General features: G+C 44.5%; 1 protein-coding gene across 1 annotated transcript in view; it reads right to left on the bottom strand.

Annotated features, from left to right (window-relative positions):
• The window catches only part of LOC135558267 (dynein axonemal heavy chain 11-like), a 108612-nt gene that overhangs the window by 55739 nt on the left and 34366 nt on the right, over positions 1-18507 (bottom strand). Inside the window, 19 exon segments of the mRNA XM_064991985.1 lie at positions 5448-5620; positions 5763-5906; positions 6515-6555; positions 9430-9472; positions 9631-9777; positions 9931-9948; positions 9950-10064; positions 10066-10106; positions 10253-10312; positions 10419-10565; positions 10799-10839; positions 10842-10919; positions 13882-14005; positions 14152-14314; positions 14593-14786; positions 17335-17496; positions 17635-17736; positions 17893-18030; positions 18111-18213. Of these exon segments, the coding sequence (XP_064848057.1) occupies positions 5448-5620; positions 5763-5906; positions 6515-6555; positions 9430-9472; positions 9631-9777; positions 9931-9948; positions 9950-10064; positions 10066-10106; positions 10253-10312; positions 10419-10565; positions 10799-10839; positions 10842-10919; positions 13882-14005; positions 14152-14314; positions 14593-14786; positions 17335-17496; positions 17635-17736; positions 17893-18030; positions 18111-18213 (2034 nt within the window).

Consider the following 18507-nt stretch of genomic DNA (forward strand, 5'->3'; position numbering starts at 1 on the left):
GGGTGTATACAGTATATTGTATTACTGTGTGGAGTGTATACAGTATATTGTATTACTGTGTGGAGTGTATATAGTATATTGTATTACTCTGTGGGGTGTATATAGTATATTGTATTACTCTGTGGGGTGTATATAGTATATTGTATTACTGTGTGGGGTGTATATAGTATTGTGTATTACTCTGTGGAGTGTATATAGTATTGTGTATTACTGTGTGGAGTGTATACAGTATATTGTATTACTCTGTGGAGTGTATACAGCATTGTGTATTACTGTGTGGAGTGTATACAGTATATTGTATTAGTGTGTGTGGGGTGTATATAGTATATTGTATTACTGTCGTGGAGTGTATACAGTATATTGTATTACTCTGTGGAGTGTATATAGTATATTGTATTACTGTGCGTGGAGTGTATACAGCATTGTGTATTACTGTGTGGGTGTATATAGTATTGTGTATTACTGCTGGAGTGTATATAGTATATTGTATTACTGTGTGGAGTGTATACAGCATTGTGTATTACTGTGTGAGGTGTATATAGTATTGTGTATTACTGCGTGAGTGTATATAGTATATTGTATTACTGTGCTGAGTGTATACAGCATTGTGTATTACTGTGTGGGGTGTATAAAGTATTGTGTATTACTGTGTGGAGTGTATACAGTATATTGTATTACTGTGCTGTGGAGTGTATACAGCATTGTGTATTACTCTGTGGGGTGTATATAGTTTTGTGTATTACTGTGTGGAGTGTACACAGTATATTGTATTACTCTGTGGGGTGTATATAGTATTGTGTATTACTGTGTGGAGTGTATATAGTGTATTGTATTACTCTGTGGGGTGTATATAGTATTGTGTATTACTGTGTGTGGGGTGTATACAGTATATTGTATTACTGTGCGTGGAGTGTATATAGTATTGTGTATTACCTGTGGGGTGTATACAGTATATTGTATTAGTGGGTGGAGTGTATATAGTATTGTGTATTACTGTGCGTGAGTGTATACAGTATATTGTATTACTGTGTGGGGTGTATACAGTATATTGTATTAGTGTGTGGAGTGTATATAGTATTGTGTATTACTGTTGGAGTGTATACAGTATATTGTATTACTGTGTGGGGTGTATACAGTATTGTGTATTACTCTGTGGGTGTATACAGTATATTGTATTACTGTGTGGAGTGTATACAGTATATTGTATTACTGTGTGGAGTGTATATAGTATATTGTATTACTCTGTGGGGTGTATATAGTATATTGTATTACTCTGTGGGGTGTATATAGTATATTGTATTACTGTGTGGGGTGTATATAGTATTGTGTATTACTCTGTGGGGTGTATATAGTATTGTGTATTACTGTGTGTGGAGTGTATACAGTATATTGTATTACTGTGCGTGGAGTGTATTTTGTATTGTGTATTACTCTGTGGGGTGTATACAGTATATTGTATTAGTGTGTGGAGTGTATATAGTATTGTGTATTACTGTGTGGAGTGTATACAGTATATTGTATTACTGTGTGGGGTGTATACAGTATATTGTATTAGTGTGTGGAGTGTATATAGTATTGTGTATTACTGTGCGTGGAGTGTATACAGTATATTGTATTACTGTGTGGGGTGTATACAGTATTGTGTATTACTCTGTGGGGTGTATACAGTATATTGTATTACTGTGTGGAGTGTATACAGTATATTGTATTAGTGTGTGTGGGGTGTATATAGTATATTGTATTACTCTGTGGAGTGTATATAGTATATTGTATTACTGTGCGTGGAGTGTATACAGCATTGTGTATTACTGTGTGGAGTGTATATAGTATATTGTATTACTGTGCGTGGAGTGTATACAGCATTGTGTATTACTGTGTGGGTGTATATAGTATTGTGTATTACTGTGTGGAGTGTATACAGTATATTGTATTACTGTGCGTGGAGTGTATACAGCATTGTGTATTACTCTGTGTGTGTATATAGTATTGTGTATTACTGTGTGGAGTGTACACAGTATATTGTATTACTCTGTGGGGTGTATATAGTATTGTGTATTACTGTGTGGAGTGTATATAGTGTATTGTATTACTCTGTGGGGTGTATATAGTATTGTGTATTACTGTGTGTGGGGTGTATACAGTATATTGTATACTGTGCGTGAGTGTATATAGTATTGTGTATTACTCTGTGGGGTGTATACAGTATATTGTATTACTGTGTGGGGTGTATACAGTATTGTGTATTATCTGTGGGGTGTATACAGTATATTGTATTACTGTGTGGAGTGTATACCTGTATATTGTATTACTGTGTGGAGTGTATATAGTATATTGTATTACTCTGTGGGGTGTATATAGTATATTGTATTACTCTGTGGGGTGTATATAGTATATTGTATTACTGTGTGGGGTGTATATAGTATTGTGTATTACCTGTGGAGTGTATATAGTATTGTGTATTACTGTGTGGAGTGTATACAGTATATTGTATTACTCTGTGAGTGTATACAGCATTGTGTATTACTGTGTGGAGTGTATACAGTAGATTGTATTAGTGTGTGTGGGGTGTATATAGTATATTGTATTACTGTGGGAGTGTATACAGTATATTGTATTACTCTGTGGAGTGTATATAGTATATTGTATTACTGTGCGTGAGTGTATACAGCATTGTGTATTACTGTGTGGGGTGTATATAGTATTGTGTATTACTGCGTGGAGTGTATATAGTATATTGTATTACTGTGCGCGGAGTCTATACAGCATTGTGTATTACTGTGTGGGGTGTATATAGTATTGTGTATTACTGCGTGGAGTGTATATAGTATATTGTATTACTGTGCGTGGAGTGTATACAGCATTGTGTATTACTGTGTGTGGGGTGTATATAGTATTGTGTATTACTGTGTGGTGTGTATACAGTATATTGTATTACTGTGCGTGAGTGTATACAGCATTGTGTATTACTCTGTGGGGTGTATATAGTATTGTGTATTAATGTTGGAGTGTATACAGTATATTGTATTACTCTGTGGGGTGTATATAGTATTGTGTATTACTGTGTGGAGTGTATATAGTATATTGTATTACTCTGTGGGGTGTATATAGTATTGTGTATTACTGTGTGTGGGGTGTATACAGTATATTGTATTACTGTGCGTGGGGTGTATATAGTATTGTGTATTACTCTGTGGGGTGTATACAGTATATTGTATTAGTGTGTGGAGTGTATATAGTATTGTGTATTACTGTGCGTGGAGTGTATACAGTATATTGTATTACTGTGTGGGGTGTATACAGTATATTGTATTAGTGTGTGGAGTGTATATAGTATTGTGTATTACTGTGCCTGGAGTGTATACAGTATATTGTATTACTGTGTGGGGTGTATACAGTATTGTGTATTACTCTGTGGGGTGTATACAGTATATTGTATTACTGTGTGGAGTGTATACAGTATATTGTATTACTGTGTGGAGTGTATATAGTATATTGTATTACTCTGTGGGGTGTATATAGTATATTGTATTACTTGTGGGGTGTATATAGTATATTGTATTACTGTGTGGGGTGTATATAGTATTGTGTATTACTCTGTGGGGTGTATATAGTATTGTGTATTACTCTGTGGGGTGTATGTATTGTGTATTACTGTGAGTGTATACAGTATATTGTATTACTGTGTGGGGTGTATACAGTATTGTGTATTACTCTGTGGGGTGTATACAGTATATTGTATTACTGTGTGGAGTGTATACAGTATATTGTATTACTGTGTGGAGTGTATATAGTATATTGTATTACTCTGTGGGGTGTATATAGTATATTGTATTACTCTGTGGGGTGTATATTGTATATTGTATTACTGTGTGGGGTGTATATAGTATTGTGTATTACTCTGTGGAGTGTATACAGTATATTGTATTACTGTGTGGAGTGTATACAGTATATTGTATTACTGTGTGGAGTGTATACAGTATATTGTATTACTGTGTGGAGTGTATATAGTATATTGTATTACTCTGTGGGGTGTATATAGTATATTGTATTACTCTGTGGGGTGTATATAGTATATTGTATTACTGTGTGGGGTGTATATAGTATTGTGTATTACTCTGTGGAGTGTATATAGTATTGTGTATTACTGTGTGGAGTGTATACAGTATATTGTATTACTCTGTGGAGTGTATACAGCATTGTGTATTACTGTGTGGGAGTGTATACAGTATATTGTATTAGTGTGTGTGGGGTGTATATAGTATATTGTATTATGCTGTGGTGGAGTGTATACAGTATATTGTATTACTCTGTGGAGTGTATATAGTATATTGTATTACTGTGCGTGGAGTGTATACAGCATTGTGTATTACTGTGTGGGGTGTATATAGTATTGTGTATTACTGCGTGAGTGTATATAGTATATTGTATTACTGTGCGTGGAGTGTATACAGCATTGTGTATTACTGTGTGAGGTGTATATAGTATTGTGTATTACTGCGTGGAGTGTATATAGTATATTGTATTACTGTGCGTGAGTGTATACAGCATTGTGTATTACTGTGTGGGGTGTATAAAGTATTGTGTATTACTGTGTGGAGTGTATACAGTATATTGTATTACTGTGCGTGGAGTGTATACAGCATTGTGTATTACTCTGTGGGGTGTATATAGTTTTGTGTATTACTGTGTGGAGTGTATACAGTATATTGTATTACTCTGTGGGGTGTATATAGTATTGTGTATTACTGTGTGGAGTGTATATAGTATATTGTATTACTCTGTGGGGTGTATATAGTATTGTGTATTACTGTGTGTGGGGTGTATACAGTATATTGTATTACTGTGCGTGGGGTGTATATAGTATTGTGTATTACTCTGTGGGGTGTATACAGTATATTGTATTAGTGTGTGGAGTGTATATAGTATTGTGTATTACTGTGCGTGGAGTGTATACAGTATATTGTATTACTGTGTGGGGTGTATACAGTATATTGTATTAGTGTGTGGAGTGTATATAGTATTGTGTATTACTGTGCGTGGAGTGTATACAGTATATTGTATTACTGTGTGGGGTGTATACAGTATTGTGTATTACTCTGTGGGGTGTATACAGTATATTGTATTACTGTGTGGAGTGTATACAGTATATGGTATTACTGTGTGGAGTGTATATAGTATATTGTATTACTCTGTGGGGTGTATATAGTATATTGTATTACTCTGTTGGGTGTAAATAGTATATTGTATTACTGTGTGGGGTGTATATAGTATTGTGTATTACTCTGTGGGGTGTATATAGTATTGTGTATTACTCTGTGGGCTGTATATAGTATTGTGTATTACTGTGTGTGGAGTGTATACAGTATATTGTATTACTGTGTGGGGTGTATATAGGTGTATTACTGTGTGTGGAGTGTATACCTGTGTGGGGTGTATAGCATGTGTACCTGTTGATGTTGAGGACCCAGGCACAGAGACCGGCGGCGGCGGATGATTTGAGTCTGACAAACTCAGGGTTAAACTCTGGGTCACTGAGGTACTCATCTCTCACGCACCTCACTGTCGATTCCGGGATGTGTTCCTTGTCAAAGTTCACCAACGCCTGTAGGAAGTCATCCACCTGGGCATAGACACACACATGGGTGTGCACACTCTGAAACACTGCCGTTAACACAAAGTGACACAGACACACGGACGGCCAGACAGACAAACTGTCACCTATGGGATATATGGTCACACAGACAAGACAAGACAAGACACACCTTGCTCATGACTACTTTCGCTGCCTTCCAGCTGCGGTCTTTGGGTAATTTACCATGAGGAGCCAGTAGCACCATGACAGCAGCAGACACGTTAGTCACTATGGCTGATGGGTTCGGGAACGTCTTCAACTCTGTCAGGTTCAGCTGGGGAGGATACACATTTTATTAGGAATGTGATATAAAAAAAAACGTCCTGTATTAAAGGTCCAATATATCTCCATATCAAATCATTTATGGGTAGCAATTAAATCAAATTCAAAAGGCACATCTGATCTATCTTTGTTTGGTAACAATTGAATAACATGAGAGAAAAATAAGGAACCTGCAAACTGCTCTTGCTTGTATGACTGCTCTTTATTAAGCTTTACATATCGGCCTCAGGGCCTTCGTCTTGAGGCTTTTAGTTTTTTAACGGGTACCAATTATGTACCTTATTGCTATTGTTTTAAATTATAATGGTAAAAAAAAATTAGCAAAGGTATTAGCAAAGAGCAATTTCTCAAGCAAAAATTTTGCTAGGACTGTCAAGGAGTGGTCTAACTGGGGAGGGGGAAAATGAAAATGAGCCTGCTAATGAAAGAGAGGTTTGGAATTCTCTTTCTTATTGGTCTATTAACTCAGTTACCTGGTGATGTCAACAGGCAGGCAAAATACTCCCTGATCCACCACAACAGGCTGACATTTCAGGCTGTCTTTTCAAACTGTTGAGTGTGTTGAGGGCTGCATCAGCTGCCTGTAGAGCTGTGTGTTACCCTGTTGAGTGTGTTGAGGGCTGTGTCAGCTGCCTGTAGAGCTGTGTGTTACCCTGTTGACTGTGTTGAGGGCTGCACCAGCTGCCTGTAGAGCTGTGTGTTAACCTGTTGAGTGTGTTGAGGGCTGCGTCAGCTGCCTGTAGAGCTGTGTGTTACCCTGTTGAGTGTGTTGAGGGCTGCGTCAGCTGCCTGTAGAGCTGTGTGTTACCCTGTTGAGTGTGTTTGGGGCTGCGTCAGCTGCCTGTAGAGCTGTGTGTCACCCTGTTGAGGGCTGAGGGCGTCAGCTGCCTGTAGAGCTGTGTGTTACCCTGTTGAGTGTGTTGAGGGCTGCGTCAACTGCCTGTAGAGCTGTGTGTTACCCTGTTGAGGGCTGCTTCAGCTGCCTGTAGAGCTGTGTGTTACCCTGTTGAGGGCTGCGTCAGCTGCCTGTAGAGCTGTGTGTTACCCTGTTGAGTGTGTTGAGGGCTGCGTCAGCTGCCTGTAGAGCTGTGTGTTACCTGTTGAGTGTGTTGAGGGCTGCGTCAGCTGCCTGTAAAGCTGTGTGTTACCCTGTTGAGTGTGTTGAGGGCTGCGTCAGCTGCCTGTAGAGCTGTGTGTTACCCTGTTGAGTGTGTTTGGGGCTTGCGTCAGCTGCCTGTAGATGCTGTGTGTTACCCTGTTGAGTGTGCTGAGGGCTGCGTCAGCTGCCTGTAGAGCTGTGTGTTACCCTGTTGAGTGTGTTGAGGGCTGAGGGCGTCAGCTGCCTGTAGAGCTGTGTGTTACCCTGTTGAGTGTGCTGAGGGCTGCGTCAGCTGCCTGTAGAGCTGTGTGTTACCCTGTTGAGTGTGTTTGGGGCTGCGTCAGCTGCCTGTAGAGCTGTGTGTCACCCTGTTGAGGGCTGTCAGCTGCCTGTAGAGCTGTGTGTTACCCTGTTGAGTGTGTTGAGGGCTGCGTCAACTGCCTGTAGAGCTGTGTGTTACCCTGTTGAGGGGCTGCTTCAGCTGCCTGTAGAGCTGTGTGTTACCCTGTTGAGGGCTGTCAGCTGCCTATAGAGCTGTGTGTTACCCTGTTGAGTGTGTTGAGGGCTCGTCAGCTGCCTGTAGAGCTGTGTTTATCCTGTTGAGTGTGTTGAGGGCTGCATCAGCTGCCTGTAAAGCTGTGTGTTACCCTGTTGAGTGTGTTGAGGGCTGCGTCAGCTGCCTGTAGAGCTGTGTGTTACCCTGTTGAGTGTGTTTGGGGCTGCGTCAGCTGCCTGTAAAGCTGTGTGTACATCCTGTTGAGTGTGTGAGGGCTGCGTCAGCTGCCTGTAGAGCTGTGTGTTACCCTGTTGAGGTGCTGAGGGCTGCGTCAGCTGCCTGTAGAGCTGTGTGTTACCCTGTTGAGTGTGTTGAGGGCTGCGTCAGCTGCCTGTAGAGCTGTGTGTTACCCTGTTGAGTGTGTTGAGGGCTGCATCAGCTGCCTGTAGAGCTGTGTGTTACCCTGTTGACTGTGTTGAGGGCTGCATCAGCTGCCTGTAAAGCTGTGTGTTACCTGTTGAGTGTGTTGAGGGCTGCGTCAGCTGCCTGTAGAGCTGTGTGTTACCCTGTTGAGTGTGTTGAGGGCTGCGTCAGCTGCCTGTAGAGCTGTGTGTTACCCTGTTGAGTGTGTTTGGGGCTGCGTCAGCTGCCTGTAGAGCTGTGTGTCACCCTGTTGAGGGCTGCGTCAGCTGCCTGTAGAGCTGTGTGTTACCCTGTTGAGTGTGTTGAGGGCTGCGTCAACTGCCTGTAGAGCTGTGTGTTACCCTGTTGAGGGCTGCTTCAGCTGCCTGTAGAGCTGTGTGTTACCCTGTTGAGTGTGTTGCTGCATCAGCTGCCTATAGAGCTGTGTGTTACCCTGTTGAGTGTGTTGAGGGCTGCGTCAGCTGCCTGTAGAGCTGTGTGTTATCCTGTTGAGTGTGTTGAGGCTGCATCAGCTGCCTGTAAAGCTGTGTGTTACCCTGTTGAGTGTGTTGAGGGCTGCGTCAGCTGCCTGTAGAGCTGTGTGTTACCCTGTTGAGTGTGTTTGGGGCTGCGTCAGCTGCCTGCCAGCTGTGTGTTACCCTGTTGAGTGTGTTGAGGGCTGCGTCAGCCTGTAAAGCTACCCTGTTGAGTGTGTTGAGGGCTGCAGCTGCTGTGTGTTACCCTGTTGAGTGTGTTGAGGGCTGCGTCAGCTGCCTGTAGAGCTGTGTGTTACCCTGTTGAGTGTGTTGAGGGCTGCGTCAGCTGCCTGTAGAGCTGTGTGTTACCCTGTTGAGTGTGTTTGGGCGTCAGCTGCCTGTCTGCTGCCTGTGAGGGCTGCGTCAGCTGCCTGTGTCACCCTGTTGAGTGTGCGTCAGCTGCCTGTAGAGCTGTGTGTTACCCTGTTGAGTGTGTTGAGGGCTGTTGCCTGTAGCTGTGTGTTACCCTGTTGAGGGCTGCTTCAGCTGCCTGTAGAGCTGTGTGTTACCCTGTTGAGGGCTGGTCAGCTGCCTGTAGAGCTGTTGTGTTACCCTGTTGAGTGTGTTGATGTTGTCAGCTGCCTGTAGAGCTGTGTGTTATCCTGTTGAGTGTGTTGAGGGCTGCATCAGCTGCCTGTAAAGCTGTGTGTTACCCTGTTGAGTGTGTTGAGGGCTGCGTCAGCTGCCTGTTGGTGTTACCCTGTTGAGTGTGTTTGGGGCTGCGTCAGCTGCCTGTAGAGCTGTGTTACCCTGTTGAGTGTGTTGAGGGCTGCGTCAGCTGCCTGTAGAGCTGTGTGTTACCCTGTTGAGTGTGCTGAGGGTTGAGGCGTCAGCTGCCTGTAGAGCTGTGTGTTACCCTGTTTAGTGTGTTGAGGGCTGCGTCAGCTGCCTGTAGAGCTGTGTTACCCTGTTGAGTGTGTTGAGGGCTGGTGTCAGCTGCCTGTATGCCAGCAGGTTCAGCCTTTAGCCAGGTCTTCTTCACTCTGCTGTTGCTGTGTGGTCACCTCAGCCTGGATGGTTCCTACCTAAAGGACAACAACACACAGCACCACACACTAAACACTTATACATTGCACATTTCAACTTAAAAATGGCACAACAAAATGGTAATTACCTAATAATTACTACCAACACCATTTCAATTTCTGAGGATTCATTGAAACTGATCAAGGCTCACTCTTACCCTCTGTTCCTCCGCGTCTGCCACAGCCCTCTCCTGGTTGAGTTTGTCTGTCTGCTGGCCGATCTTAGAGATGAGAGCCTCTGTGTCTGTGTTCCTCTGCCACAGCTCTACTTCCTGGACTGCTAACTTAGCCTTAAGATCCTCCACCTGAGAAGGGGGAAGTAGATATGGATGGAGGGTCGGTACCTGAGAGATGGCTCAGAGAGCGAGTTGAGAGAGAGAGAGAGAGAGAGAGAGAAGATCCTCGGTTGAGGTGTGTGTGTTGTGTGTGTGGGGGGGGGTGCTATGAGTCTGACTGACCTGTGAGGCCGTGGTCTGATAGTTTCTGCAGGCCGTTCTCCAGTCTCTCCATCTTCTGAGTGAGCTCTCTGCGTTTTGTCCCCAGTAGGTTACCGTACAGCTTCATAAACTCTAGGAAGCTCTTGGGAGTGGTTGTTGAACCTGTGCTTCTCGTTCTGCTGGTACTTCACACTCACCTGGAACACATTTAGACAATAAAGTACTTTCAATATTATATTCAAATGATCTGTCACTTGATTTATATAACTATGATGACCCACTCAACTCTCACTGAAATTAAGTCCTTTATGTTGTAAAGATAAATTATTTCTCAGCCTCTCACCTCGTTAACACTGGTATGGGCGTAGGAGATAAACTCACTGATGGATGCACGGACATCTGGCTAGAGAGGTTAGAGAGAAAACATGGATATGCAAACAAATGACTGTTCTCCATATATATCATCCACTGTCTATGTGATTGTGATGTGTCGTCGGACTGGCGTTAACCTCCAGATCAGGTATCTTCTCTATGAAGGTGGTGTTGACAGACTGAAGGGCCAGCTGAGGCCAGGAGTGGAACCAGTCTATGGCCGTACAGTTGACCAGGGTGGGGAACTTACGGTGCAACCCTACCGGGGAAAAACACAAGACCACCTGTAGCGAGGTGGAGGGAAGAAGAACAGAGGGGGAGATGGGAGAGGGAAAAGAGGAGAGAGACAAATCAACTATTTGTCACTGTTGACATTTCCCTCTTCAGGAAATAAATTGCGCATACTTTGTTGTAAACCTGATGCCAGCGTGCACACAGTTTCCACCTTCCACCTATTACATTTCCTGTTATGGAGCTGACTTTAATTGAATGAGCTCATTGAGCCCAGTAGACAGACCTTGAGCTGCCTCCGTATCCTCTCGATGAAGAAGGCCCAGTGTTGTCTCTGTTGTCAATCAGGCCCAGTCCTCTTAGCTCCATACGGATGGACGTTGGTGCATCCTGATCCAGCATTCCTCCTCACCGAACAGGTTGGGATGTCCCCTAGGAGATAGGGCACACACTAGCATACTAACACACTAGTTGTTGGGTTGATGCCTTGGTCATGTCCACTGTCGATTTCCTTACAGATCAGGTTTGGGATGTTGAGACAGGTGCATACCTGATGCCCGCATGTCGTTGATAGTTGAGGTGTGGTGTTGGTGTTGATGCCAGCATGTTGTTGATAGTTGACCTGATGCCAGCATGTCGTTGATAGTTGAGGTGTGGTGTTGGTGTTGGTGCATACCTGATGCCAGCATGTCGTTGATATTGGGTTGATGTGTTGGTGTTGGTGTTGGTGCTTACCTGATGCCAGCATGTCGTTGATAGTTGAGGTGTGGTGTTGGTGTTGGTGCATACCTGATGCCAGCATGTCGTTGATAGTTGAGGTGCGGTGTTGGTGTTGGTGCATACCTGATGCCAGCATGTCGTTGATAGTTGAGGTGTGGTGTTGGTGTTGGTGCATACCTGATGCCAGCATGTCGTTGATGGTTGAGGTGCGGTGTTGGTGTTGGTGCATACCTGATGCCAGCATGTCGTTGATAGTTGAGGTGTGTTGGTTTGGTGCATACCTGATGCCAGCATGTCGTTGATGGTTGAGGTGTGGTGTTGGTATTGGTGCATACCTGATGCCAGCATGTCATTGATAGTTGAGGTGCGGTGTTGGTGTTGGTGCATACCTGATGCCAGCATGTCATTGATAGTTGAGGTGTGGTGTTGGTGTTGGTGCATACCTGATGCCAGCATGTCGTTGATAGTTGAGGTGTGGTGTTGGTGCATACCTGATGCCAGCATGTCGTTGATAGTTGAGGTGTGGTGTTGTGTTGGTGCATACCTGATGCCAGCATGTCGTTGATAGTTGAGGTGCGGTGTTGGTGCTGGTGCATACCTGATGCCAGCATGTCGTTGATAGTTGAGGTGTGGTGTTGGTATTGGTGCATACCTGATGCCAGCATGTCGTTGATGGTTGAGGTGTGGTGTTGGTGCGTACCTGATGCCAGCATGTCGTTGATGGTTGAGGTGTTGGTGTTGGTGCGTACCTGATGCCAGCATGTCGTTGATGGTTGAGATGTGGTGTTGGTATTGGTGCATACCTGATGCCAGCATGTCGTTGATAGTTGAGGTGTGGTGTTGGTGTTGGTGCAAACCTGATGCCAGCATGTCGTTGATAGTTGAGGTGTGATGTTGGTGTTGGTGCATACCTGATGCTAGCATGTCATTGATAGTTGAGGTGCGGTGGTGTTGGTGCATACCTGATGCCAGCATGTCGTTGATAGTTGAGGTGTGGTGTTGGTGTTGGTGCAAACCTGATGCAAGCATGTCGTTGATAGTTGAGGTGTGTTGTTGGTGCGTACCTGATGCCAGCATGTCGTTGATAGTTGAGGTGTGATGTTGGTGTTGGTGCATACCTGATGCCAGCATGTCTTTGATAGTTGAGGTGTGGGTGTTGGTGCATACCTGATGCCAGCATGTCGTTGATAGTTGAGGTGTGGTGTTGGTGTTGGTGCATACCTGATGCGCCTGATGCCAGCATGTCTTTGAATGGTTGAGATGTGGTGTTGGTGCGTACCTGATGCCAGCATGTCTTTGAATGGTTGAGATGTGGTGTTGGTGCGTACCTTATGCCAGCATGTTGTTGATAGTTGAGGTGTGGTGTTGGTGTTGGTGTGTACCTGATGCCAGCATGTCGTTGATAGTTGAGGTGCGGTGTTGGTGCATACCTGATGCCAGCATGTCGTTGATAGTTGAGGTGCGGTGTTGGTGCATACCTGATGCCAGCATGTTGTTGATCGTTGAGGTGCGGTGTTGGTGTTGGTGCATACCTGATTCCAGCATGTCGTTGACAGTTGAGGTGTGGTGTTGGTGTTGGTCATACCTGATGCCAGCATGTCGTTGATAGTTGAGGTGTTGTGTTGGTGCGTACCTGATGCCAGCATGTCGTTGATGGTTGAGGTGTGCTGTTGGTGTTGGTGCATACCTGATGCCAGCCTGCCGTTGATAGTTGATGTGCGGTGTTGGTGTTGGTGCATACCTGATGCCAGCATGTCGTTGATAGTTGAGGTGTGGTGTTGGTATTGGTGCATACCTGATGCCAGCATGTCGTTGATAGTTGAGGTGCGATGTCGGTATTGGTGCATACCTGATGCCCGCATGTCGTTGATAGTTGAGGTGCGGTGTTGGTGTTGGTGCAAACCTGATGCCAGCATGTCGTTGATAGTTGAGGTGTGGTGTTGGTGCGTACCTGATGCCAGCATGTCGTTGATAGTTGAGGTGTGGTGTTGGTGCGTACCTGATGCCAGCATGCCGTTGATAGTTGAGGTGTGGTGTTGGTGCATACCTGATGCTAGCATGTCATTGATAGTTGAGGTGCGGTGTTGGTGCATACCTGATGCCAGCCTCCCGTTGATAGTTGAGGTGTGGTGTTGGTGTTGGTGCATACCTGATGCAAGCATGTCGTTGATAGTTGAGGTGTGGTGTTGGTGCGTACCTGATGCCAGCATGTCGTTGATAGTTGAGGTGTGGTGTTGGTGTTGGTGCATACCTGATGCTAGCATGTCATTGATAGTTGAGGTGCGGTGTTGGTGCATACCTGATGCCAGCCTGCCGTTGATAGTTGAGGTGTGGTGTTGGTATTGGTGCATACCTGATGCCAGCACGTCGTTGATAGTTGAGGTGTGGTGTTGGTGCGTACCTGATATCAGCATGTCGTTGATAGTTGAGGTATGGTGTTGGTGCGTACCTGATGCCAGCATGTCTTTGAATGGTTGAGATGTGGTGTTGGTGCGTACCTTATGCCAGCATGTCGTTGATAGTTGAGGTGTGGTGTTGGTGTTGGTGGGTACCTGATGCCAGCATGTCGTTGATGGTTGAGGTGCGGTGTTGGTGCGTACCTGATGCCAGCATGTCTTTAAATGGTTGAGATGTGGTGTTGGTGCATACCTGACGCCAGCATGTCGTTGATGAGGACCAGGAAGCGTTCGTCTGGGATCTGGGCATCTGTGTGGAGGAAGACTGTCCCAATATTCTTCACCCCCACCTTGATGTACAGCGCTGCTATATCACTCTACAGAGAGAGAGAGTGAGGAAGGGGGGGGATGAGGGAAGGGGGGGATTTTTGTAGATGAGCAGGATCTAGATATCTCGAGCTCTTGCTTTCAACCTTCCAGAAATTCTGTTGTATTTAGCCGTTATTTGGTCGATAGTCCGTACCCGTAGGTCATGTATCCCGTAGCCCTTCCTCAGTGTAATCTGGAACACCTCCAGGGTACTGAGGAAGGCAGCGAGGCGACACAGACTCTGCTTCCCACTGCCTCCCACCCCCACCAGCAGAGCGTTACCATGGGGGGCCTCCAGGATACGACTGATACGACACCTGGACACAGACATATCAACTTGGTGTGAGTGTGTGCTTATTTCAGTGTGATGAGAGATCATATGTGTATTACCCTGCAGTCTGCAGCAGGAAAATAAGCAAAGTAAGTGTGTGTGTGTGTGTGTGTGTGTGTGTGTGTGTGTGTGTGTGTGTGTGTGTGTGTGTGTGTGTGTGTGTGTGTGTGTGTGTGAGTGGCGCACCGAGCAGAGTGAGGTTAGTGATTGGCTGAGCGAGTGGAGATTGAGACAGACAGGGCAGTGTGTGTGTGTGACTCTCACACATGCTGCATTGCCTCCTCAAAGAGCACCAGGTTCATGACAGCATGCAGCTCGTTGTAGTGTTCCAGAGCATCAGTCAGGGTCTTCTGGAGCTTTTCCCAGTCTGATGCCTGGTGGTACCTGGGCTCCCCCACCCCATGGGCAAAGTGACAGTACACCAGGGGCTGGTGGATGAAACTAGACTCATCTATACCCTGCACAGAGAGGGGGGAGAGGGGGAGAGGAGGGAGAGAGCGAGAGCGAGAGAGCGAGAGAGCGAGAGCGAGAGAGCGAGAGAGCAGGAAAAAAGAGAAAGCCAGAGGGAGAACTTGAACAGAACAGTAGATCACTTACAGTAAGTGTACAATGCATTCGGGAAATATTCAGACTCCTTGACCTTTTCCACATTTTGTTACATTACAGCCTTATTCTAAAATGGATTACATTGTTTTCCCTCCTCATCAATATACAATACACAATACCCCATAATGACCAGTGGCGACCTGTCACTCAGGGAAGTTTGGGCAGAGCCCCACAATTTTGGGGAGGGGCTTTCCTGTTTTGCATGTTATCTTGGCATTAATACGTGTCACATATCAGTTTGCAAACAATGTAAAAAAGAAGAAGAAGATATATCGATGAGTTAATAAAGCCACATACAAACATGGTCTCTTTTATGTTTTTTTGAGTAAGGCAGTTTCAAAATGCAGGTGCTTCAGCCTAGCTCAGTGCTTTCTGTGGTGGTGGGGCAAAGCAGCAGAAAATACGGAGCATTGCGCCGTGATTGGCTCAGTGCTCTGTCACGTATGGGGACACTACATCACCACAAAGTCTAAGGGAAGAGCTAGAAGATTCAAGCCCCTTGGGTGCTGCCATCGAGTTACATTAGAAGTGCCCATCCAAGAAGGCTCAAGGTCATTGGCCACAAATAAAATGTCAAATCACATATATCTACAGTAGCTTTGAACATCATACTTTCAAAACTTAGCGAGCAGTCATCGTGCAGAATCAAGTCGAAAAACTACTGGCAAATCCTTTTTAATCCTTATCATATGAAGAGAAATAATGACGAGAAATTATAGATAAAATGTATTGGTGCTCATCGGCCATTATACATAAAGATTGCTCACCAGGTTGGAAATCTCAAATTCAGCAATGAGTGGTTTGGAAGGAATCAGTGGCTAACTGCAAGGATTGCAAAGCAATCATCAGCCTGCTATTCAGTGGAGTGGCTGTGTGGTCCCAAGTCTAAGATTAAGGGTCTCTTTTCCTAGTTAAAAATGATAAACATTCAACATTGGCCATTCTGTCAATGAAGCATGAATTGTGCCCTGCTTAAAACAACTGTTAAATCGGAACTGCAACATCTGCTTTAAAGAGTTCAAGACAACTGGGAACTTGGGAAAAATGAGCTACGACTGGGAAAACAAGTTTTGAACATTCATCCAACTCGGAATTCGGGCCTCTTTCTAGAGCTATGACCTGAAGAGCACTGATGTCATCATTATTCAACCTTTTTTTGAGTTCCCAGTTGTCTTGAAAGCACCGTACATCCAGAGAATGCCAGACTCTGATGACAAAATTTGCACACTATGGACCGCCGCACCACCTTCCTGTTCAAGTGAGCACAGCACAACAAAGTGAGTCCAAAAATGTCTTGTATGCTCCTGCATAAATGGTGTAATATGCCAGGGAGATGTGTACTGTAGCTAAGAAAGTAATACTAGTGTATGTTGTGTAGTAAGCTGTTAGAAGCCCATAGGCCTCACCCTAATAATTTGGTCTATTTTCACCTCTTAATTCCGCCTACTGTTCTGACTTTGTGGTGCACATGTAGCCTATAACCTGTTTTTGAGAAATGTAATCATTGATATTGTAAGAGAGTTCATTGTCTGCTTATATGCCCCCTTTATTTATCCTACGGTTCTGACTTGGTGTACAGGAACCCTGTAAGAATCGGCTCATGTTTTGAAATCTGTTGCTGTATATTTCAAAAGTGCTGAACAAATAGTTATATTGACCACGTCCATTCTAGATGTCTTAATCAAAATTACGGATTGCCTCTTATCTACTTGTCGTTACCCTTATGCCATAGCGTTTACATCTCAATGTACAACGTGTACATCTCAGTAGAAACCACGTTTGTTTAAGCAAGACAGCCATATCAGCTATGTTTTTTTAAAGGCAGTAAATGAGGCTGAATGAACTGTTTCGCTGTCAGGTGTAGCAGTGGTAAGGTGTTGGGACTGCTGTTGTTGGGACATCTTTATGTAGGCCCGAACCATTTGTGGGCACAGTTTGTCACCATTTTAGTGAAATTCATATATTGTTTAGTGTTGTGTAGTGGCTTTGCCAGCTTGCATCCCACTTTTTTTTTGCTCCACCAAGATTTACATGCTAAAATCGCCACTGATAATGACAATGCAAAAAAAGTTTTTTTTGCAGATGTATAAAACATTTAACTGAAATATGTATGTATTCAGACCCTTTACTCAGTACTTAGTCATTACGAGGTTGTGCAGATTGATTTAAACTATTTTAGAAAAGGGCTGTAACGTTACAAAATGTGGAAAAAGTGAAGGGGTCTGAATACTTCCCGAATGCACTGGATGTGTAAAGGCCATATGGATCACTTTACTATAAGCAATTTCAGAGAGACACAATATGTAAATATGAGTGAATGAAGTAAAGAGAGTAGCAAGTTGTATGTTAAGCAGTCTTGTTTGTAACAACCTGCCACAATGGCTGCCACATGTCTCTCACCTCAAAGTATCTCTTGCCAGTGTCCAGTAGAATCTTGTTGAAGAGTTCCACATCCTTCTCCTCCATCAGTTTGTCAGAGTAAACCCGGGATGACTCATGGAGCCACAGATGGACAAGGTCTATGGGGTAACGCACACAATCTGGCAGGGCAAACAGAATACCCTACACAGAGAGGGAGACGTAGATAAAGAGCGAGAGAGAGAGGGAGACATAGATAAAGAGCGAGATAGAGAGGCATGAATCCACATTGATGAAGATTGATGATGACGATGATGTTTTTTCAATGTGTGTGTGTGCTACCTGGAAGATGTTGGAGAGGTCCCTCAGGTTGAAGATATAGTGAAAGCGTATGGCCGTGGGGAGGAAGTTCTGACTGACCTTCTGATGGAGACAGATGGCTGCCTGCAGGAGGAGAAAGACAAAAGTGGATGGAGGGAGGGAGGAGGAAAGTAGATTGATTGACAGACAGACAGACTGAAAGAGACACAGACAGACTTGGCAGACAGCTAGACAGACAGGCAGGCAGATAATCAGATAGACAGAGAGACTGACGCATACCTGTATGAGTGTTCCTACAGAGCGCGAGACGCCATAGCTGAAGCCCCCCTGGAGGAAATGGGCTGACAGGATGCTAGTGAAGATGGTGGCTAGCGCCTCAGCGCTAGGGAAATGAACCGCAAACACTGAGAAATGCCTCTGAGAGAGAGAGCGAGGAGAGAGAGGTTAGCCTGTGTGTGTGTTGCTGTTGTCTAGAGTTGACTGTATATGTGTGTTACCTGTAGTCTGGGGTTGACTGAGAAGCTCCCTGCTGTAGGGTTCATACAGGTGATGTACTGACAGTTATGGATCTCTTTCAGCACCAGCCTCTGTCTGTCGTACCTGAAAGACCACATAAACACGCACCTACTCACACACTAGCAGTTATAGTTCATGCAATGATGTTTGAGTGTGCGTGTGTGTATGTATGTGTGTGTCCTCTCACCAGTGGTTGTAGTCCAGGTGCTGGCGTATGAGTGTGTGTGTATGTATGTGTGTGTCCAGGTGCTGGCGTATGAGTGTGTGTGTATGTATGTGTGTGTCCTCTCACCAGTGGTTGTAGTCCAGGTGCTGGCGTATGAGTGTGTGTGTATGTATGTGTGTGTCCTCTCACCAGTGGTTGTAGTCCAGGTGCTG

The sequence above is a fragment of the Oncorhynchus masou genome, chromosome 17 (assembly GCF_036934945.1).
Source record: "Oncorhynchus masou masou isolate Uvic2021 chromosome 17, UVic_Omas_1.1, whole genome shotgun sequence".
NCBI lineage: Eukaryota > Metazoa > Chordata > Actinopteri > Salmoniformes > Salmonidae > Oncorhynchus > Oncorhynchus masou.